We start from the raw sequence: 20,198 nt of genomic DNA, 5'->3' as shown, positions 1-20,198 counted from the left end.
AAAATATCCCTGCATTCTATCTATTTATCTAGCCTATTCCAAAATACATTAACTCACGTCCGATCAACAGCGAAAAGAATAAATAATGCGGCGCTGGAACTGAAGTCTTCTTGAGAGAAGTTACGCTCAGCCCTGTTTCCGGCGTCTGTGTTTACAGGTACCAAGCAACGGCCACTTTTACTTCCCTGGCAAGGAGCTGTTGGCTTGAACTGTGAAGCAAGGACTATTAACAAAGGTAAATACTGCCGAGCTTGTTTGTTCGTCATTTACTCCAAGAATATGCATTTAATCCCCTAATACAAATAAAATGTTTCAATAGTTATTAACAGTAACTGGTTTATTCACGTGATTGCAACGGTGCGCCGAAGCCAACAAAAAGCCCAATAATGCGAAGGTAAAATTAATAATATACAGATTCTAGATCTAGATCTAGATCTAGTTCCTAATTTCACAAGTGTTTGTTTTCATTCTTAACATTCATGTTGAATTTATTTTTTTTGCGTATTGTCCTCATATGTGCATGACGTATTTAGCACTTTTATGGGTAGGCTATCATTTTTTTCTGCAGGTGGGGGGAGGTTCAACACTGCTGGCAGTTTTCAGCATAGATTCTAATATAAAATTTAAGTGGGAGAAACTACGATCAACCCTTCTTCAAAAATAAAGTAGGTCAGCAATTTGATTATTTCTATTAGGTATTATATTAATTTATTTTTTTTATAGTAGAGGGTTTTACGGCACTCTCAACTGCATAAGGTCATTTGAGCGCCATTAATAATATTATAGAGTTTAAGTTTAGCTGGTGGTTTTTTCGCTAAGTTTATAGGGTCTGATGGAAATTACTGCATGCAATAAAATGTAAATCTTCATCTAGAATCTAGATCTAGGCCTTATACCTTCTTTTGTCCAAAAGATAAGAGAGAGACAGACAGAGTGTATCCTTTTCAAGTCAATAAAATGTTTCAAGATGTTAAACTTAATTCCAGTGTATCCTGACGTATTTCCAAATATACTGTTCAAAAAAAGAAACACATAACCAAATTGGCCACCGTGTGTAATCGTATATAGATCTATAGCACTGAATAGCTTTTGATATAAGTGAAGGAAAGAAAATAAAATTTTGAAATTTTATTCATTACTGTTTATTGATTATCAACAAAGTTGAACTGATTTTGAACAAACAATTGGATGCCTAATCCGTCCGTCCAAGGACGGCCATTCAGTACCGGGTGTGGCCTCCTGCGGACTGGAGTACCGCTTGTTATCTTCTAGGCATCGAGGCGATGAGACGACAAATGTTGGGAAGTGGTATTGCCCTTCACTCTTCATCCAAGGCGGCAAACATCAAACAGTTCATCAGGAGTGGCAGGGGCAACAACTCTGTTCCGGAGACGTCTATCCAAATGTGTTCTATAGCATTCATGTCCGGTGAATTTGAAGGCCATGGGAGTGTCTGGACATTGTTCCTAGCCTCCAGTTGATGTGCTGAGTGTCTCATTGTCGTCGCTGTTGGCGATGCCAGTCCGTCAACTATGTCCCTTAAAACAGGTCGATATGCGGGGAGCCCTCTTTCTTGGAGTTAGTTGCGTACTGTCTGGTCGGAAATTCTGATGACATTCCGAAGCACTTGTACTGTTGAAGGGGCAGGCACAAAACAATCCCACAGGTTGCGAAGCTGAATAAAGCGATCCTTGACTCGAGTTGTTGCCTTTGGTCGTCCACTTCTCAGTTGATCGAAAGTGGAGTTGGACAATTGAAACCTTGCAAAAAGTTGGCTGATTTTAGACTGTGAGACGTTGAAATGTGTGGCAACATCAGTTTGGCTTTCTCCGGCTTGCAAACGTCCGATAGCCTGGTTTTGCTCTTCTATCGTTAGTCGTGGCATGGTGTATCGCTGAACTGACAAGTGATGAAACCAGTTTTTTTCACCCATTATATACCCACCCAGTGAATGAACCCACTCGCAAAATTTTGTGTGACTGCTCACAAAATTAGACAAGTTGTGAGCTTTTTAACACTCAACCATCACACAATTCAACAGCTCAGGCTGCGCCTACCTGTGAGTAGACAATAAAATTTGTTGGGAAAAGTTCAAAATGACAAATCACAATTATATATGTGTGAAAAAAACTAGCATGCACAAAACCTCGTCTTTACTCATTTTATTATCACGAAAACACATGCACTTGGTTATGCGTTTCTTTTTTTGAAGAGTATATTGTACACTGCTCCTTTACAGAGAGGGGGGGAATATTTTTACCTATCTCAAGAACTGCTCTATTTTCTCTATCAAACATATTTTCTGTTAATTTTTACAAGCTTCTTACTGATTTCATAAAAGAACCAGAAGGTGCATGACATCATATTGATCACATCCTTCAAATGTTGTGATGCTTCTCCTGCGATTCAGTTACTCTCCTGGTCTGAACTGAACAGTCACTGACAAGCTTAAAAAGTGTCAAAAGGAAAACTGAGGACAGGAAAATATGTTGCCTTACTTTGGATAGTGTAAAGCTCACCACTTTGTGCAGCTAATGATTTGTGACAAAACACAATCATTATCAATTTTAGTCAGTGGAAACATTACGAATATGAAACAGAAACAGATCTTACTTATATAAATACTAAAACAAATTCAAATAGTGATGCATTATCCAAGTTCTGAGTACTTAGCTGAAGCAAAACTTTTAAGATCCTAATTCAGTTTAGTTTTAGTAAGAGTTTTATAGCGCTTGCAACACTATTGGCCTATGGTCGTTTAACATGTGCCAAAAATTGTGTTACAAGAGAGTAACAAACACAAAAACGAAAGAGAAGTAATGAGGAGGATAGATGTTTAATGGGAAAGAAGGAGCAAACCGCACCAGAGCACCCGCCAACCACCCAAGATCTTAATTCAAAATTTCATGAAATAATAAATGCAAAATTTGACATTTTTCAACAAACCTCTTATTGTTGGTTTTCAGGCATCATGACGGACAAGTTTGGCACCAAGTACGAGAAGCCTCTGAATTTACCACAGAAAGAAGTGTTTCTCAACGGCAAAGACAAGTCGCTCATATGGACTAGCCCTCCCCATCATGTCCCAGTTTACCCGGACTGGCAAGAGTTGAGGTCTGTTCGCTACAACCCTCGTCTCACCAGATCCAACAGCAACAGCTTTAATGTGGAAGATAACTGGACAGAGTATCATCGTCAGAGGCACACGCCTAGTGGTAATATCTCACACTGACCCTCATCCCTGTTCTGAGTAAACATACTTGTGTGTATTCGTGCATAGAATATCTGCATGTCAGTTAGTATGTCTGGACTTTTAAGAACAGGTCTGCAGACGAATTGATTGATTTCCCTTATAGGTATTGCTATTTACTGTATGTTGAAATTTGCCAGTCAAACAATATCAAAAACTGATTCCTCATATTTTTTCTGAGGAGATTTATGTACATGTGCATGTATCTGAGCTTGCTTCTTTCTGTCTGTAGACCTTGGTAAATAACGTGTTGTCTCCTTTTGCAAACTAATGACTTATTGAACCTTTAATTGCAGTAGCATTTTTTCGATAGGGCAACTTTTGGCATATACCTGGATTTTTTTCAGATAAGATCACATGGAATTGTTTCTGAGCAATCACACTTTGAGGTCTTTATTTCTATACCTTTAACTTTGAATGAGGAAATGACACTTCACTACCCTAGAATTACAAAGTTCTATCTGCTCAGTACCAAGTTTTGACAAATTTGAAGTTTAAAATTTTGATTTTCGCAACACATCAAGCTTTTTGAAATGCAGTTCTTTGAATGTCTTGATAACGACTCTGAATAATCTTGTGATTTTTATAGAGCAGATAGAACATTTGTGAGGCATTTTGGTGAAATCAGGCACTCATCAAAGTAATGAAATTGAAGAAACGCATTTTTTTTCCCACCAGCGTGGCAATTTTTACCTTTTTTTTTCGGGGGGGGTGGGGGGGGGGGGGCTCCATACCTATATTTCCTTTTTAAAAATACTTTTCCATGTGAACTTAAGTGAAAAACGTTGCTTACCGGCACACAATAATGTGTAATTTTTCAATTTTCAAGGACTCTCAAGCTATTGGAGTCACCAAACTTTGGCAGCCATTTTTTTGTTAATTTTACCACTGAAACCAGGAAACCCCACTCTTTCAATCAAAAATATCTTGACTTCCATTTAAGATAGATGATTATTTTTTCATGGAAAGCAAAGCATACGAATAAGCTTTCAAATGATACCAATAACTCCACTTGCCCACAAACTGATGAGTGCCTGAATCCACTGCATTGTGACACATTTGGTTCCTGACCTCATGCTCTTGGTAACTCAAAACGACCAAAAATGTCAGATAGAACTTTGTAATTAACTTTGTTTTCTTAGGGTGAAATAAAATTCCAGTAGACACCCAGCAAGTCAATGAAACCCCCTCAATAGAGACAGACATTTACTCAGAAAGGCCAAGAAAAATAATGTTTCTTCTTGGCATTCCCTTACATGATCTCACAGGTAGTTGACAGCGGGTTCTTCAAGCGGCAGTGCAACTAATTTCTACACGCATATATATATAAGTGACCATTTTTCTTACTTTATATTGCCCCTTGGTTTCAGGTAGCCACCTTCCAATTTCAAAGGTACTCTACGTTTTGTTTAGATTGACTAAAGTATTTTCAATTTAGGTAAGAATAGTTCAAATTTTGTCCGTGTTGCAGCCGATGCCTACTCTTGTCAATTTTAGGACAACCAAGGAATCCTTAGCAGGTGCAATTTGCTCACAGAACCTCCATGATTTTTCGCCCTTATCCAAGAAGGCTACGTGTTCAATCTTACCTACCCTAAGATCAGGGGTGTGGTTGAAAGACTGCAGAAAGAAGAAGCTAGGAGAGGCAGTAAAAAGAATCAGGAGTAAAGTAGAGGGCCCAGAGGAAGCAAGGGATGAGAGGGAGAAAGGGAAGATGAAAGCAGATGATAGAACAGGACTAGAGAACTGGAAAATAGGTCAAAGGAGAAAATTTTTAGAATAAAATTTTTAAAAGAAGAAAGTTTTTTCATCACTGTCAGGTCTCAATATTTGGACCTTTTGAATGAGAGATGAGCACAGTGCCCCAAGAGCCCCTTAACCCTATCCATACGTCGTGTTTTACTATCATATCCATACGACGTGGGGGAACTCGGTGCCACCACTTTCTAAAGAGGAATTTTACTCGTTAATCCGATCCGTACGCTTTGCATAGCAGACTATCAAATGATTTTTTGAGAAATACTGAAAGTTTCACAGAGATCTTCGCTCTAGAAGTATTCTAAAATGAGAAGAATACAACTCCGGGGGTACAAAATGACCCCAGGGCATACGGATAGGGTTAAAGACAATTTGGCTCTAATCATTTTAAAACCTGAAAGTTCTGTATGTGTATCACAAAAAAGAACATACTAAAAATATCCTCCTCTGGCCACAGGCTACTACGGACACTCCATCGGCACACAACCATCCGGCGTGCCTGCTGTGCGACTGGATGGTTACACTCGTCACATCAATGGCATGCCTCCAAGAGATGTTTTCTTGAACCGATGGCCAAAAGCCGATAGCTGGATGCAGCCCGCTCGTGCCCCACGAGGAGAATACTATGGGTAAGTGATTTGTGTGTGTTGAGATGACATTCAGACAGAAGAAATTGTCTGGTTCATTGAACTGTCAGACCTCATGAGCAATTGTCAATTTACATGACATTAAAACAAGTCGAAAGAGACAGAAATTTGTATCTTAACCTAAAATTTTGAGGTAAAAAAGTGGTTCCTGTAACCATTGGAGAAGTTGGGGTGTGATTTGGAATCATTCCATATCAGCACTAGTTTCAAAACTCAGAAATGGAACAAACAGGTAAACCGTTGTGCTGATAGAATATTGTCCTCTTTACTTTTAATGTTTCAAGTCTACTTCAGTGGACCTCGGATTCACACCAGGCCTGACCTAAAATCTCGCTGAAACCGAGTGTTTGTTATAGCAAACATGAAGTTTTGTGTAGATAATTACAGGCACTGAGCAAGTAATGTATACAGAGATGTAACAAGTGGTGCCTGAAATGCCTGCATATTATGAGCTGTGCAAAAAAAAAAAAAGATTCGTTTAAATGCATGCCTATATCATCTCGATTGTTTGCCAAAAAGTTGTGTTGCTGTGTAGAGCCTAGCATACGGTAACTTTTGATTCCATTGACCAGTGCACGTAGATCTATGTCAAGACTAGCTTATTATTGTAATTGTAGTAATGACCAGTTCCAGGGGGGGAAAAAAGACGGACGCGTTTATTTCTGCGACGTTCCACGCCCCGACCGAGGGTACCCCCTACCTCCCGGCACGCACACACAGTCACACGCTAGAGTGGACACATGCGCTTGCTAACAATGTGTGTGTTGGTATGAAAGAAGGCGCCGATTGGTGGCATGCAATCAGTTAAGTGAATAATGGTGCAATGGATGGTTTCTGGGAAAGAGATAAAGTTCGTTAGGGGAGAAAAACCGTCTGAGGGGGCTGTTCACCCTGAAAGCAACCTCGTTGCATCCGAGCTTGCTGATTTAAGTGTTCATTGAATCCGGGTTATTTTTATTGATTTTAAAGAAGAAAAAATACAGGGAACCCATCTCCTTTCATTGAATCCGAGTTCTCGTTGAATCTGAGCTCCACTGTACTACTTCAGTCTCATCTTTGAATTTTCTTAGTTCTGTGTTCACTTGAACATTACTGTTTATTTGTTTGAGTAAAGAGAAGCACATCGACAGAATAATGGCCATTTAGTGCTGGGAAAACATAAGACAGACAGAAACAACAGAGGAAAAATAAAGAAGGACCAACCAGTGGTGCTAGCACTTCTCTGAAAACTTAAAGTTAAAGAGACACGTTTTTCTAATAACACAATTAATTTCCTTGAATACTTCACTTGCTTTTAGATGAAAGTCTTAGTTATAGCATGAGTGAACAATCCATTCAGCTGTTGAGTCAATGTTAACATAAATATAAAACTGACATTGGCCACTGACATGTATGTTTCAAGATGTGCGTATTTTAATTTTTAAAGTTTTAAATTTTAAAATGAAAAAAAAGGAATCAATAGCAAGGCTACTGTTTTAGAAAAAGAAGAGTCCTTATCTTTATATCTCACATATTCATTCCCAGGTATTACCATGAGGCAATAGAATCGGAGCGATTCATGCGTCAGAGACTGAGGCCTCTTCACGAGAGGATAACTCCTTTCGACGTTCCCAGGGTGACTTCTCTTTATTGTCGACAAGTCCATCGTGATGTGGACTGTGACTTGGGAGGAGGAGTCTACTAATTTATCCCTTGCCATAACCGCAGTGCATTTGACTACACTTCACACTTTGTTAGGGACTGCACATAACAATTTTTGTACTTTCTAAATATCAAGCTCTTTATTTTAAGCAAGAACTTAATCTATATGTATTTTGTTCAAGCTATATTTTAAACTGAGTACCAACTTACTGCTCAGACTGCTCGTACATTTACCAATCCTTTGTATTTTATTTGTGAGTGCCCATGATGTCTTGCCAAGTTGGCTAACAAGTAGAAAGTCCGATGAGCTCTGGATGACTGATAAAGCACAAAAAATTTACACAAGTTTCTTTGTTAAACCCTGAATATATTATCTCCCTTTCTGCTACTCAGTTTAAAAGCAGCTGCTGTGAACCTCTATAAATGCAACATATATATGAGTGCATGCTGTGTGAATCAAAGTCTTTCAAAGTTTTTTTTTTTTTTTGTAACGGCTGTGACATTTCCTTGCAGTATTAAAGAAATGAAACCTGTAAGTCCACTTTGTTTTAATATGTTTTACACATACGTATCTCTTTAAAGAAATAAAATGATCCCAAGATGGTATTATTCGTTAGTTTTCTTTTACTTTCGTCAACAAGGAATGAACTGGCAAAAATGCGAGTGGTTGGCGGGTGCTCTGGTGTGATTTGCTCCTTCTTTCTTTTCAAACATCTATTGTCCTTATCTCCCCATCTCTTTTGTGGTATGTTACTCTCTTGTAACACCTCTAATCTTTGGCACTTAAATGACCTTTTTGTGTTACAAGAGCCATAAAACGCTTACTAAACAGAGCTGGCAAACGGAGTAACATAAATTCTAATCTTTTCATTTTCTGGACAACTGATGCAGGCAAAAACAACAAACTCGAAAACAAAAAAATATAGATAAATCTGAAGAATGTTTATTTACAAACTAATGATCATTTATAACTTGCAAGCAGCGAAAAAAGCAAGGTAACTGACCAAAATGACAGAAACAAATGAAAGAGTAAAACTGATAGATGACAGCTCCAATACAGTGCATGTGCTAGAATGGATCATAAAGTTGTTTTTAATTTCACATGTTTTATAATTAAAACAAGACATCACATCTTCAGGCATCTGACTAAAAAAAATATAACAATTAGTGCACCAGGAATTTTGTTGTAAGAAAAGACTTAAAAAGCAAAACGATAAAGCACTTTTTAAAAAATAATATAAAAACCTTGCAAGGTGCCTGAAGAAAAAATTATTTTAATTAATAGTTTTTAAAAAAAACACCATGGCCCACTGTGGTTCAGTTGTAGTAGTATGAAACAAAGACATTCTAGAATTCAAGGGATCATAATCAATTCCTTGCCATCTGTTAACTATATAAATAATCTGTCATGTCGCATTAAATTTCTTGCCCAGAAAGAATAGGAGATACCCAAATAAATGCATGCATCATATGAAGGGCAGGAGGGAAAAACAGGAGATCTCAGTATTTCTCTTTTCTGGTTTATTGTCCGTGCCTTACACCTGGCTGGATCTGCTTTAATCCCTTCCAAATTAAGTGGAAAAACCAGCACTGTAAGTCTCTCTACTCTGAGAGTAAGAAAATATAGCCCACAGTGGAAGTTGAGTTGTCACAGAAAACCAGTAATGTCAAGAAATTGTTCTGTAATACCTCCCCCTGAAACAAATCAGTGACAATCTTTACGTCATGTGACAACTGCAAAGATAATAAAATGGCAGAAGCTATGCAGTATCTTGAAGTTACAAATGGTGAAATAACATAGGTTTAACACCCCTATCAACATTATTAATATTAAGTTATTTAAGAGGAGGAACCTCTGAAAGGAACGAACCAAATAAAAAATTCATGTCAGACTGAGCTGAGGCTCGAACCCCTGAACTCGCAATCTAATGATTATGGGTCCAGTAGCCTAACTACTACTAGGCTCTCAAGATATAGATACATTGAGAAAGGGAGGAAGTTTGATAAACATTTTTTAAATGTAGACGTTTTACGCCCTCAACACAATTTAGATCATTTAGGAGGTAGGCTTCTGAGGAAGAGAGACAGTACCTGATGGACCTTCAACTTCAATGCGCTTCAAGCAAAGACCACCAAAACAGTATGAACCTTGCGTTGGAAAAAGCGGGCCCTAAATTTTTGTTTTTAATGTAAGCTCGATGAGATAGTCAGAAAAACAGGTGGCGACAATGTGGCAAGCACGTCATTCTACTATTTTCTGCTTTCTGCAGGCTGATGTGATCCACTCACGACCATTCTGTGACACATGCGCAGGACAGAAAAAAAACTGGAAAGCAATCTGGGTTCTTCACCATTTTGTTGTGCACCAGAAAGCTAAAATCTCTTTTCTAACCAGAGGTCACTCACACTGTAACATGAAATGTGACAGACATAGCAGTGGTGAGCCAGAAGGCCAGAGTTAAAATACCTGTCTGGCTGGCTGGAGCAGTCAAGGTAGCTCGCCAGAGACCCTTGCCCTGACAGGTAGCTGAGATGACACAGGCCATACATCTGAATATGTTAAAATAATGTCAGTTCAAACTACCTTGTCTCCTGTCTCATTCCTAGTTAACCTCTGTATGAGATCTTTTTCAAACACAAAGAAAGCTGGAGTGGTCCTTTTGACACTTCAGAGTCACGTCAAAGCTAGAGGGAAAGCAGCGCACCATCAGACTCAAACCCCTGAAACCCACTGTGAAAGAAGGCTGCAGGGAGTTCTTGTGGTTAAGAATCTAAGAAGTATGGTGTTCACCTCTCAAGTCATTTCCCATGGGTCAAAACCTGCCAATGACGAAAAAATGTTCTCCGTTGTCCTCCTTTCCAACAGTTCCGCCATGTTAAAACTCTTTCAACTGACAGGCAGAAACAGTGTTTACACTTTCGATGTACCCCCTAAGTTAAGCCCAGGTAAACGAGGAAGGAAGGGAGGGCCAGCTATATTATATCATTCTGGGCAAAAAGAGAAAAAAGGCTCCTGTACTGTTAACACAACCAATGGTGGTCAACCCACCCCCCTCACTCATGGTCAAGCGTAAGTCTGGGCAGCCAAAACAAGAGTGGAGACATATGACCAATGTACACCTAAACAAACAAATGTGGGCTCCTATTGTTCACAGCCTGGCTGCTTCCACCCCTCAGTGCACTCACCATCAAACCACGACACAAGGTCCCCCGAGTGTAAATACGAAGAAGAACAAGAGGTAGGTGGGCAATGAGCCAGTGCTGTCTCCTTGTGACATAAGAAAGAGGTGAGTAGCATTAAAAGAAGGGAGGAACCAGTTGATTATTTCCTTTGGAAAGAAGATGGTGTGTAAGTACAAAAAACTAAACGGAAATGCTATTTGTTTGTAAATGTACACAGTATGACATAATTTGCCTGCAACAGACATATGACCAATGCTACTGCACGAGATTCCTTTTCTAAACCCAGATCCTTTCAAATTCACCAAGAACTATGCGTGGGTGGTTGGAGGGTGCCACTGGTAGGTCCTACTTCTTTACTGTCCCTCTATTGTTTCTGTCTGTCTTACTTTTTCCCACCACTAAATTACCATTATTGTGTCGATGTTCTTCTCTTTACTCAAACAAACAAGGACCAGATGGAGGCAAAGATTTTTTCTCTATATCCCTTTTTGGAATAAAAGTGTTAAAGCTTAATTTTCAAGTATCAGAGATTGGCACAAACCTGACATCTCTGAGCGTACTCCTTGAGCCCTTCTTATATCAAAAAACAAATGAAAAAACAGAAATCTATATTCAATTCAGGTAATTTTCAAATATGAGCCATTTTTAGGAATTTCATTCAAATTCACACATCAACATGACTGATATTGTTACATGCCAAAATTAGACAGACATTGACACTAAAACAAGAGTAGCTTTTAATGGATATCACTCTTAGTATTCAAGTTTCATTTCCCAGCAATATTCAGGGAATCAAAACTACATCTGATGTCCAGCACAGAGCTCCCTGTCCACAGGATGTACAGCATACATCAACATGGCAAGGAACAGGTTAACTTAAATAATCACAACTACTGAAACTTGTGACTTGATGACTAACTTCAATATAAAAACAAATTGCAAATTTAATGTTGTTTCTTAATTTACAGGGTTGTACAAATTACAGCATAGAATTTACATCATTACTCAAAACTCTGTGAAGTCACCCATAAGACAAATTAATGCCCAAAAAAACTTGAGCTCAGAAAGACTTAGGCTTCTCCACAAAAGATAACAAGTACATTCAGTTTTCTCCCATTCATACTTTCTTTCCAATAACCATTCACAGCCCTCACCTTGCAAAATGGAATCAACCATCCCTTCATTCATCCCTCCCAGATAAAAACATTTTCACATGAATTGTAATTTTACACAGCATAACACATTGTCAATCTAACACAAGGTAACACATTCACAACAAAATCACAAGCATCTTCATGCGGATATTTCAGACTTGATATCCAAGTTGATTTTAACACCAACACTGGCCAGCTCAGCGGCGAGGTAGCGGAACACATACGGCACAGAGATCTGATGGATATCATCTCGCTGCTGACAATGCTGGCAGATGATCTGATGTTTAAACTTGGTATTGCCCCCTCCTTCTTCTGCTTGCTGGACTAACAGGGGAGAGAGTACTGTGTGACATCTGCCGCAGACTGAAGCCTGAAAAAAGAAATAAAAAGAGTCAAAGTCGCACACACTCCCTCCGTACTGAACTCTACAGCAAAAATTTATTGCTCGGTTTATTATCTTGTTGAATTTTTAAAAACGCAAACAATACTCAAGCAGTGCTGTAGTCAAGGATGCCACTGGACTTTTGTAAAAATGACTGAACATTTTTTTAGACTAGATTTAGCATGCGACGAAGTAATAAATGCAACAAAACAACATCATATCAGCTCAACAGTGTACTTCCTTTGATTTAAAAAATGGATCCTCGTGCCACTTCATATATGGAACATCGGCTTCCTGCACAACCATTTTTGTATGGTTAACGGAGAACGGATCCGATGAACAGAAAATGGATATAAGTATTTTAAGAACAGACGATGCCCAAAACAATGGAGAAAAAAGGAAATAACTGAGAAATGGCATCCCTGTGTTGTGCATACACTTAAATAAATTCAGACCTATATAAATAAGCCATTACTATGCCGAACTACATTCACAATCTTAAACACGAAAGAATAAGAAAAAGAAAGAAAATAAATTGACCACACACACATTTTTAAAAAAGGTATTTGGAAATGACAACACTCATTTTAAAAAATTTTTTAAAAACAAGAGCATGCCTCCTGAGGAAAGTTCAGCCCCAAAAGTAACTTTCGGTATCAGTGATTGACACACAAACTAACGTTACAGATGACATGCCGATGTCATTCAAACTGGAAAGTTAAAATTTTAAGCAACTGAGTTATACAGCATAGGCAAAATTGAAAAAGTCAGAAAGAAATACCTTTGATTTGTCAGAGCAATTGAACAATCTGTCCTGCAGTAAGAAACTTGTGCCATGAGAAATGAGGGCATCCCTTTCCATCTCTCCAAAACGAACTCCACCAGCTCTTTTGCGACCTTTGACTGGCTGATGAGTAACTTGATCAACAGGGCCAGTCGTTCGAACCTTAAAAAATAAGTGCATACCCACCATCAATACATAATTTGAACTAAGTTTGTTTTTTTAAAAGGAAAAAGGAAAACAACAAAGTTCACTACCAAAAATCAATATGCATAACTAAGCTGCAGATGATACAATTTCTTTCTGCATGCAATTTATTAAACAGTAGACATACCATCAATAAGGAGCAAATTACTCTAGTCTGGGTCCTGAAATAAGCATTTCTGACACAATACAGCAAAGTGCAATTCTCTGCATCTAATCATGTTTAACACACACATCAATATTCATTGAGCACTTTCCTACTGGAAATGTGCTATACAAATGTAATATTGTATTATTATTATTATTATCTTGATCTTTCTACTGAGACATAGTATCCCTTTTAACCTTGCTGCCATGACAGGCGAGGTGTCTTAATAGGTCAGAAAGGAAAAATCAATCCAATATATGATGCATGATGCACTGCTCAGAGGCAGTGAAGAGTTCAGCTACAAAGTTACCTGGAATTTGTCTGACACCATGTGTCGCAGGCGCTGATAGTAAACAATGCCAAAATAGATATCTGCCTCCATCTCCTGGCCTGTGATCCCACTGTACATGCGCTCGGTGCCAAAGTAGTTGTACCCACCTGACAAAAAAATGACAGTACTTTCATGAACAAAACTTTTTCCTTTATAAACCTGTGCTATTTCTGTCTCTAAATTTGAACATTGCCATCAGCTTTCATCAGAAGATTCAAACATATTTAATACAAGGTCCCTCCTTTCACAACATGAGCTGTTGTCCTCAAGACATGTCAAGGCTCACAAACATTATTCCATGATGCATTATCAGCTATGAGGGATATGACCTCAACTGAGTATTATTTGAGACCTGGAAACAGTCGGAAGAAAATCATAGCAAATGGAAGGGTTAAGCCAGGACCAATGCCGCAGTGAAAGAAAAAACATAGCAGTGAAGGGTTACATGATGTAACCCATGAAGAAACAATATGAAACAGTAGAGGACAAACAAATCATCTTCTTTATCCTAACTGCAACTGATATCCTGAACCAAGGAGCCACATGATATGGGCCACCATTATAAGAGACTATAACAGAAAACCTACTTTCATCTTTCATTAACCAAACACACGACTACTATTATTGATATAAACATTAATCAAAAGCTAATGAATACAAAAATTTTGCCACAGGCATGTCAAAAGAAAGCTTCACTATAAACATTTACATATTAGATGGCCACCTTGTATCACAATGCAGCACAATCTGTCAGCCAAGAAAAATAAAAGTAATGATTTCACAACTATACTGCTATATCATGGCTCAAGTCAACATTTTTCAATCTGTATAAAATTCCATGCAGCTCATCACAGAAAGATTAAGAGCCAGGGTTGAATCCCTTACCAGCAGTAAGCATCTGGCCAAAGTAGTCCACGGCAGGCTGGTTCTCTGAAAAGGTGAAGGGTGTGGCATCCAGGTTCAGACCATGCAAGGCTCCAGCTTTGCCTGCCATACTCTCAATCATCATTCCTGAAGGAGGAAAAATAGATTAGCGATTTTGTTAAATCTTATTGTCAATTCAAACTTAGCCTACATATTCCTTGTTTACCAACTTCAAATTTCCAATGGGGTAAAAAGAGACGGGTTCATAAAGTCTTTTTTTTTTTTATCCAAAAGTTAATGCCCTCTAGAATCCCTGTCCCCTGCTTCTTGATGAGGAAAGTCACATCCAATGTTGAATGGTATTTACAAAACCCAAAACATAAGCCCCAGGCCCAGACCTCGAAGATGAATAAGACAACATTCATGAATTTTTTTTCCATTCTGTGAAGCAAAAACAATAGACATTCCCCCTTCCGTGTTTCATCCAAATCAGCTTTATTCATCTTCAATCTTCCTGCTTTATACAAGTCGCTATTAGAAACACATATGGAACTTTAAAATTTCATCAAACATACCAATGGTCATACGAGATGGGAAACCGTGAGGGTTGAATATGATGTCTGGAACCATGCCACTTTCTGTGAAAGGCATGTCCACCGCTGGCCACAACATACTGCAAGAATGGACAAAAAGTAAGAAATAATCACAGGAAATTGAATTTTTTTTAAAAAGGTTGTGTAAATTTAGCTTCTAATACCTCTTTACTTTTTTTTAAAAGTTCCAGAACACACCTTAGCAACTATGGTTACATCTATGCACTGCTTGACTTGTAAATAAACAATATCTCCTTTGTTTTTCATTGCCTATTTAATACTTCTATTAGCAAAAAGCTATTTCACATGACAAAAAAGAAGCCCATACAAAAATATGTGTGCATCAAAATCAGGCTTAATTAAGGAAAGAACACTGTACAAAAGGAACCCTTCAAATCGAAAAGAATAAAAATCACCAAGCACACCTCATCATTCTTTTTAACACATCCTCTCGATACAACAGAAATATGAAGCGTGTCATGGCCTCTAAAGCTGAAGATTAAGAATTTACCTGCAGATTCCTTTCTGTCCATGTCTGCTGGAAAATTTATCTCCAATAGTTGGGTTTCTCTGAAGAACAAGAAACAAAAGCTCACCATACAACTAAAAGGAACTATACAGGTTGATTGTGAGAAAAATGAGAAAAAGAGAACTCCAAAATTACAACATCATGTCATCAACGTGTGAACCAGCACAGAGAAGTGCTATCAGAATATTTGTCATGCTCTTAGGATAACAATGCGCTTTTCCTATTCTCAGAATTATACATCTGAATTCTGACTGCAGAAAAGTAAATACCACCTCCCTGGCATGTGTTGCAACTGTATGTCCAGTGTTTTGGCTAGACATAGGCAATGAATGCATGAGAGCTCAAGACCCCTAACTTTTGGAGGTAGAATGTTCAGCTCCAAATGCAAAGCACAATGGTCATAAAGCTGTATCTTTTATTAAAATTATGAGGTAAAATAGATCACAAATGTTACTCACATGACAAGAGTCGACAACTTCAACAATACCCCTACAAAATAAAGATCACCACTTCAGATGGAGCAAAGTAATTCGTATTCACAATAACAAGATATTTGATCTCACAACCACAAATAAGCACTGAAGTGAAAACATGATCCTGACAACAGTTTTTTTTATATGTTTAAAAACGTGAAATTATATATCAATGGTGTTATGCTCTAACTTTGAGACAGCTTTCTTTACAATTTTTCAGCATGCAAACAAATTTTCCCTTTATAAATTTTGAGAGAATACATGTGATCCACTGCACATCCAGTAGCCAAATCCTATGTACTTCTGGAAAGAGCATTGTCAATCAATATCTCTAGTGTTATTCGGGTACAAGCTACAAGAAATGGCGAACCAGCATTTAAAACACTTCATTCATTTTATTGCAAGTTTGGTGAAGTTTTATGAGATTCTTTTTTAGCCAGAGTCTCCTCAGCATTGCAATAGAGCTCTTTGAAGTGAAGCAAATACCTGTCACTTTGGAAGTGGATAAAAACTCATGTCTGTTTGACTAAAAATAGATCAAACTCAAATGAGTTGATAGAGCATGGCGATTTTTTTTTTTTTGAGGACCCAAGACTGACCTTAGCAAAGACTTTACAATAAAAAAGGAGTAGACCTACTTCTTGCCACTCACACCGTTTGAGTATAACAACCACTGTTATAATGACTTGACTTGACACACTTACCGCCACTCTCAACACAAAGCAGACACAGTTGAGTTCCCCAGTGCCCAGGTCATCGCCTAGAACTTTGATCTGCTCGACTGTGGCATCCTCCAGACCTCGGTAGTTCACTGTCCTGTACTCTCCTGTGTGGATATTCTTGAAGCTGAAAACAGACGGTGAAAACAATATCACCAACAGCTGCAAGTTGCAAGTGTTTAGGAGGTGATAAAAGTAAAGTATAACCCTCAACGTCTTCACGCATCGTGATGATCATAACCTGCTGTTCCCTGTTCCTGTAAGACAGCAGTAACCACACTGTGGCCTTGGATGTAGCCTATTAGATCAATCATTCCACAATAGGGAACTTTACTTTACTTTGCCTTGCGAAACTGTCACAAAAGTTGGCTAAATATAGCATCATTTCATTTTACATTCAAACACTACGAAACCTTAAAGTATGGAAAACATGGAATTTCGCACAAAATATACATCTTTACTTTCATTTCACAGATTACCATACAATGTGATTTTACTAAGCAAGTACAGCATCCATGTCAAAGAACACATAATGCATACAACTTACTACAATCCAAGTAGCTATTGCATAAAAAAAACTACAACATACAAAAGCTTGCAATCTGCATATGGTCGCACTAAAAGCATACCCCTAATTTACTGAGCACTGCATAACAGTGACACAGTGAAATGCTTATCTGCTTTAGTTAAATGATTTTGAGGCTAAAAAGAAATTTCAATAACTGAAGAATTGTTTCAGAAAAGGTGACAAAGGAATCTGTACCAGTAGTAAGGGGTTCCATCTGTAAGCTTGGCTCCAACATGGGGCAGTCCATCTACATCAAGACTTCCAGTTTTTTCACTGGGGATGCAGCCTGTTGAAACCAAACGAACATTGAAGCATAAACTGAACTTAAGTTTATTCAGTCGAGCAATCAGGTAAACAAATCGAGGTCCAAATTCCTCACATTGTCAATGACACAAGAAAAAGGAAAAACTCATGTTTTTCACATTCACAGTGAAAAAATTATTCACTTTTCTTGCACAGAAACGACAAGGCGCTCTGATCTCTCATTTGTACGTAATTATGATCTATCTATGTGTTTCCGTCTAAAGGATTCAACTAGCAACAAGCCTTGAAGTAGGGAGACTAGAAGTATTCCCTTCAAGAGTCTAGGGACAGTGCAATAACTCTATTGTTTTGCTGTAAAATGAGAAGTCTAGGGACTATAGAATCATTAATTCTTTTGACTGATAATTAAGTGGCTAGAGAACCAGAGTTCACTTAATAATAATAATAATAATAATAATAGATAGCATTTGTATAGCGCATATCCCCGCTCAACAGCAGGCTCTATGCGCTTTACACTATATTAAAAAATATACTTAAAAATTGTAAAACAATATCTGTACTATTGGTCTTAGACAATAGGTCATTCAGGATGGTCTTTGAGTAAGAAATGATTAGGCTGTGGTTTCTAATATATAAGTTGCCTGGAACCAGGTGTCAAGGTTACTCTCCGAGCAAACAATATTCAAAATGTTAACACTGCAAAGACAAAAAATGTGTTAACTCTTGGGGGCCAAAATAAGCAGCGACCTCTTCCCTCCTTTCCAAAAAAAAAAGAACAAAAAGAACAATACAGTTGCCAATCCCGTTTCTGGTTTAACAAGATAACACAAAAGACTCACTAAAGACAAAAGAATGGCGTCCATGCTCACTGCTCCGCTCTCTCAAATCAACCACCTGTTGTAACAGAAACAAAATTTTCTATAAACAATGAGCAACTTTTTACAGCAAACAGTTTGAAATAATTTCCCACTGCACCATGGAATAACTTCTTCCAGGTACCACCCATACAGCAGATAACTTCTGAAACTTCCTAAATATAAATAAAAATATATCTGACACAACATATAAACTAGGAGATAAAAACTGTATACAAAAAAGAAACAAAGTCTAACGAATTTAACATTCAAGAAGAATTCTGGGAATTTCTTGACAAAAGGCACTCCCAATAATTGCAGGGTCATCATTTCTCAATTTTCATTCTGAACAATATAGAGAGGACAGGACCCTGTCAGCATGACATTTGAAAGTTCCCCTTTCACATATTTCTAGATTCTAACCCTACAAAAAGAGAAAAAGGGTAGCAATAGAATATGAAATGGGGCACACTAATCACACTTTTAAAAAATTCCCAAAAAATTAAAGTATTGTATTTTATATCAAAGAAGTCATGCATACAATCACACATTCAAAAGTATTGTTATTTTTTTAACATTGATAACACTTTTAAAAATCCAGTTATTTCCATAAAGCCTTTCAAGCTGCAATGGTCCAAAGTCTGACACTAATAGAAAAACCTAACTTACATCAGATTTGACGATGGAACCATGGCCAAAGCCTCTTTCATAGGACGACTTGTTCAGGATCATTGCATCTTCCATGTCATACCCCTAGGAAAATAAAATATCCATCAAATACACTCACTCACCATTCAAAAAATTCCCATGTGATACGGCTTCCAAAAATCAAATCGCATAAGAGTTTTAAATCAATAAGGCCAAATCACAAAAAAGAACTTCCAAAATTAATCAGTATCCAAAATCTGACAAAATACAATATTTAAGCAGCTGTAATAAATGACAGTTGCTTATGCCTTGAAGTGAGTTCTACATAACACACAATCTTCACAAACACATACACATGCAAGTGTACATTCAAGAAGACAAACACACACACACACACACACTCACAGACACACACCTTGTTATAAATGAGATTTATAAACTCTCTTAAATAATAGGTAGAAAAAAAAATAACATGTCTAAAAAAAAAAAAACAATTCAAAAAGAATGATCAATCTCACAGAAAATGAACTGAATAAAAGAACACACACTTTTGAAATTGTGCTCACATACTGTTAAAATTCTTCCAAAACTTTAAATGTGAATTAATTAATGTTGCCCCACAGGCAGGGGACCAAACTATCTTGACTTGAGCACCAACATTTTCTCCTTGAAACCTACGTCATAGTACCCTCACTAGGCCTGTCTTGTTTCAAATGGGAAGTTTGTAGCTATGTTAGCAACAGAGAAAGTTTTCTTTATGGGAAATACAAGTATCAAATGTGAGAGATAGTATATGAGTAAACTTTAACATGGTTTCTTTTGGTTCTCTGGAAATGATTTTTGAGACATTATATTTTGGTCTCTTCAAAATGAAATTCTCACCTGAGTGACAATGTGACATAGGTAGTCGAATTCCAATTGGTCTCGTCTTTGTTTAAGGTTGGGTTATTTTATTTATTTTTTTTGTTCTTATGTCTTGATTTGAAAGAGAATTTTCTTTGAGGATACTTACAGTGTATGATATGACAGCCACAACAGTGTTGGTGCCCAGTGGGTACTCATCAAACTTGTACGCGTCGTACATCTTTGGTCGGACCAAAGGACTCTGGGGAGTCTGCAGCCTGTACAGTTTGTTGTCTGAGCGGTGAGGGTATGCGTGCAGGGGAGTACCCATCGTCTGCTTTCCCATCTGACAATGATGAACAAA

General features: G+C 37.8%; 2 protein-coding genes across 2 annotated transcripts in view; one reads left to right on the top strand and one right to left on the bottom strand.

Annotated features, from left to right (window-relative positions):
• The first annotated feature begins 125 nt into the window (after window positions 1–125).
• Window positions 126–7,902, top strand: LOC101846581. The gene is made up of 4 exons (XM_005098217.3): window positions 126–235; window positions 2,967–3,215; window positions 5,466–5,637; window positions 7,180–7,902. The coding sequence occupies exons 2-4, from the start codon at window positions 2,972–2,974 to the stop codon at window positions 7,337–7,339; spliced, it is 576 nt and encodes a 191-aa protein (XP_005098274.1). The 5' UTR covers window positions 126–235; window positions 2,967–2,971; the 3' UTR covers window positions 7,340–7,902.
• A 315-nt stretch (window positions 7,903–8,217) lies between these two features.
• The window catches only part of LOC101846349 (DNA-directed RNA polymerase I subunit RPA2), a 36,021-nt gene continuing 24,040 nt past the window's right edge, over window positions 8,218–20,198 (bottom strand). Inside the window, exons 21-31 of the mRNA XM_005098216.3 lie at window positions 20,004–20,180; window positions 19,013–19,096; window positions 18,329–18,383; window positions 17,421–17,511; window positions 16,643–16,784; window positions 15,448–15,506; window positions 14,919–15,016; window positions 14,365–14,490; window positions 13,459–13,586; window positions 12,797–12,961; window positions 8,218–12,003 (exon numbers count right to left, since the gene is read on the bottom strand). Coding sequence (XP_005098273.1) covers window positions 11,773–12,003; window positions 12,797–12,961; window positions 13,459–13,586; window positions 14,365–14,490; window positions 14,919–15,016; window positions 15,448–15,506; window positions 16,643–16,784; window positions 17,421–17,511; window positions 18,329–18,383; window positions 19,013–19,096; window positions 20,004–20,180 — 1,356 coding nt within the window. The 3' untranslated portion in view covers window positions 8,218–11,772. The remainder of the gene's footprint in view (window positions 12,004–12,796; window positions 12,962–13,458; window positions 13,587–14,364; window positions 14,491–14,918; window positions 15,017–15,447; window positions 15,507–16,642; window positions 16,785–17,420; window positions 17,512–18,328; window positions 18,384–19,012; window positions 19,097–20,003; window positions 20,181–20,198) is intronic.

This window comes from Aplysia californica, unplaced genomic scaffold, assembly GCF_000002075.1.
Source record: "Aplysia californica isolate F4 #8 unplaced genomic scaffold, AplCal3.0 scaffold00175, whole genome shotgun sequence".
Taxonomy (NCBI): Eukaryota; Metazoa; Mollusca; class Gastropoda; order Aplysiida; family Aplysiidae; genus Aplysia; species Aplysia californica.
Note: the sequence above shows the minus strand (reverse complement) of the source record. Positions and strands in the feature narration are given on the sequence as shown.